The sequence below is a fragment of the Palaemon carinicauda genome, chromosome 4 (genome assembly GCF_036898095.1).
Source record: "Palaemon carinicauda isolate YSFRI2023 chromosome 4, ASM3689809v2, whole genome shotgun sequence".
NCBI classification, from domain to species: Eukaryota; Metazoa; Arthropoda; class Malacostraca; order Decapoda; family Palaemonidae; genus Palaemon; species Palaemon carinicauda.
The window spans coordinates 165,150,135-165,152,634 of NC_090728.1; the positions used below are offsets into that span (position 1 = coordinate 165,150,135).

Genomic DNA, 2,500 nt, shown 5'->3' on the forward strand with positions numbered 1-2,500 from the left:
TACTTACAAATTCAATAATACTGCTAAGAAAAGACCCAAATATTTCCAACTGTTTTAGTTTGAAAACAAGGGCCCCATGATCAACACAGTCAAAGACAGCACTAAAATCAAGGCCAATCATACAAACTTCCTTACCACAATCAATAGATTTCTGTACAGAATTGCGAAAGTCAATTTGCACACCAAGGAACAGTTTATTCCCTTCCGCGTACCTATTTCGACGATTTCCCAATAGACGGTCAAAAACTTTGGATAATATGGGAGTTCTGGAAATTGGGCGGTAATCAGATGGGCTAGAGATACCCCCAAATACCTTTAACTAATGGAGTAACATTACCAATTCTTCCATCTGTGTAAATAAAACCTCTTCTTGCTAAATTTCGGAAAATAACAGACAATTTCGAAGCTAAGAAACAGCAGTCTACACCTACATAAGCATTAAGGTCCATCAAGAGAGCTTCAATTTCACGAGATCGAAAAGCTAAACTAGTTAGTGCAGTCTCAGGATAACAGGAATCAAGAAGATAAAGTTTCTCATTACTTTGCTTACTTTGAAACATATCAGCCAAAAGGGGTGCCTTTACCTTTGGTCAGTGAGTGACAGATCCATCTGGTTTAATTAAGGAGGAACTGTTGTATATACACCAAGAAGTGCAGATTTAAAGGTAGTCTACCTCTTATGTTTCTGGGATGTACCAGAAAGGTTTTCATTTATGGTCAAATAGTATTCCTTTTCAGTTGAAGCATAAACTCTCTGAGCAACAGAGGTTTAGCTTGACGAAATTTATTTAAATGTTGGGATACAAAATGTAGAAATATGACTTAATTCTATGGATACTGAACACAAATTAGAACACATTAAAACAGGCATATATGTATGATTATATGAATATGTAAGAGTTTCCTTGAACACCCAAATGAACAAATGACACACTTACCTTTGTATCAGATAAACAGAAGCAATTATCCGGACAGGTGACAACAGCATCCAATGACCCAGTGCAGGTAATCAGCACCAAGGATATCACCACAACATTCATCCTGAAACAAAAGACAAGAGGATAGTTTAGAACCAGTTACCCGGCTAAGGAAAAATCCAGTTACCTGGCTAAGGAAATGCAGACTTGGATAACTGGGAATGGTGTTCTATAGATGATGCAAGATAGTAGTGGTTCGTGAAGAAGCTGAAGACCAGGCGGACATGAGTCTTTTTATAGTTTATTTATGACATATTTGTTTTTGATACTGTTAATAATTTATATATGACATGTCTGTTTTGACGTTGTTACTCTTTTTAGAATGATTTATTGTTAATTTGTTCTCTTCATTTATCTATTTCCTTATTTCCTTTCCTCACTGGGCTATTTTTCCCTGTTGGAGCCCCTGGGCTTATAGCGTCTTGATTTTCCAACTAGGGTTGTGGCTTGGATAGTAATAATAATGTGAATACAAAAAAAGAGGCAACTTTGCATAACATATGAATTATGACAGGAGGAATTGTAAGAATGCAAACTGAACTGAATGATGAAATCACAAGACGCACCAATGGAATTCTTAAAGGAAAAGCCTTTTACGAGTGAACTAGATATTCACAATAGCAATAGAAATATCACTGATACTACCAAATCTACTGCTACCATTACAAATGATGTTGGTACCACTATTGTCACAACTGTCATTATTTTAGACTGATTTTTGAAAAAGCCTTTTTACGAGTGAACAAGATATTCACAATTGCAATAGAAATATTACTAATACTACCAAAACTACTGCTACCATTACAAATGATGTTAGTACCACTATTGTCACAATTGTCATTATTTTAAACTGATTTTTTAAGTGAAAAAAAAAGACAGAATAACGAAAAGTTCTCACTGAAAAGAAATTCTGCAATAATTGGGCATCTATTAGAGAGAAACTAAGGATTTACTTAGAAAACTAGTTTCGAAAAAAATGAATCTATATGCAGAAAAAATTAAAAAACTAACGGAAACAGTAAAAATAACTACCATTCAGAAAAAAAACCAAGGTTTGTAAGTTTTCGCAGATCAAAATGAATTTTTTTTTATACCTAAAACCATATACGAATAACAACCTAAAATTCCTTTAATAAAAAGTAAAAGAATTTTTTTGTGCATAGATATCAAATAAAGAAAGTCGTAGGCACCCTACTCCCCAAGGGATGGTCCAGGACACTAGGTAACGATGTCCAACGGACCTTAACAACAACACAAAAAAGTAAAAAAAGGAAAACACACACACTCACACACACATATTATATATATATATACATATATACACATATACATACATATATACTGTATGTGTATACACACACACACATATATATATATATATATATATATATATATATATATATATGCATATATACACACATAAATATATATATATATATATATATATATATATATATATATAATGTATATACACATATACATATACACAGACTCTCTCTCTCTCTCTCTCTCTCTCTCTCTCT

At 33.0% G+C, this 2,500-nt stretch overlaps 1 protein-coding gene across 1 annotated transcript in view; it reads right to left on the minus strand.

Moving 5' to 3' along the window:
* Window positions 1–2,500, minus strand: part of LOC137640151 (leucine-rich repeat and immunoglobulin-like domain-containing nogo receptor-interacting protein 1) — a 140,978-nt gene that overhangs the window by 99,774 nt on the left and 38,704 nt on the right. Inside the window, exon 2 of the mRNA XM_068372653.1 lies at window positions 939–1,041. Within this exon, the coding sequence (XP_068228754.1) occupies window positions 939–1,040 (102 nt within the window). The 5' untranslated portion in view covers window position 1,041. The remainder of the gene's footprint in view (window positions 1–938; window positions 1,042–2,500) is intronic.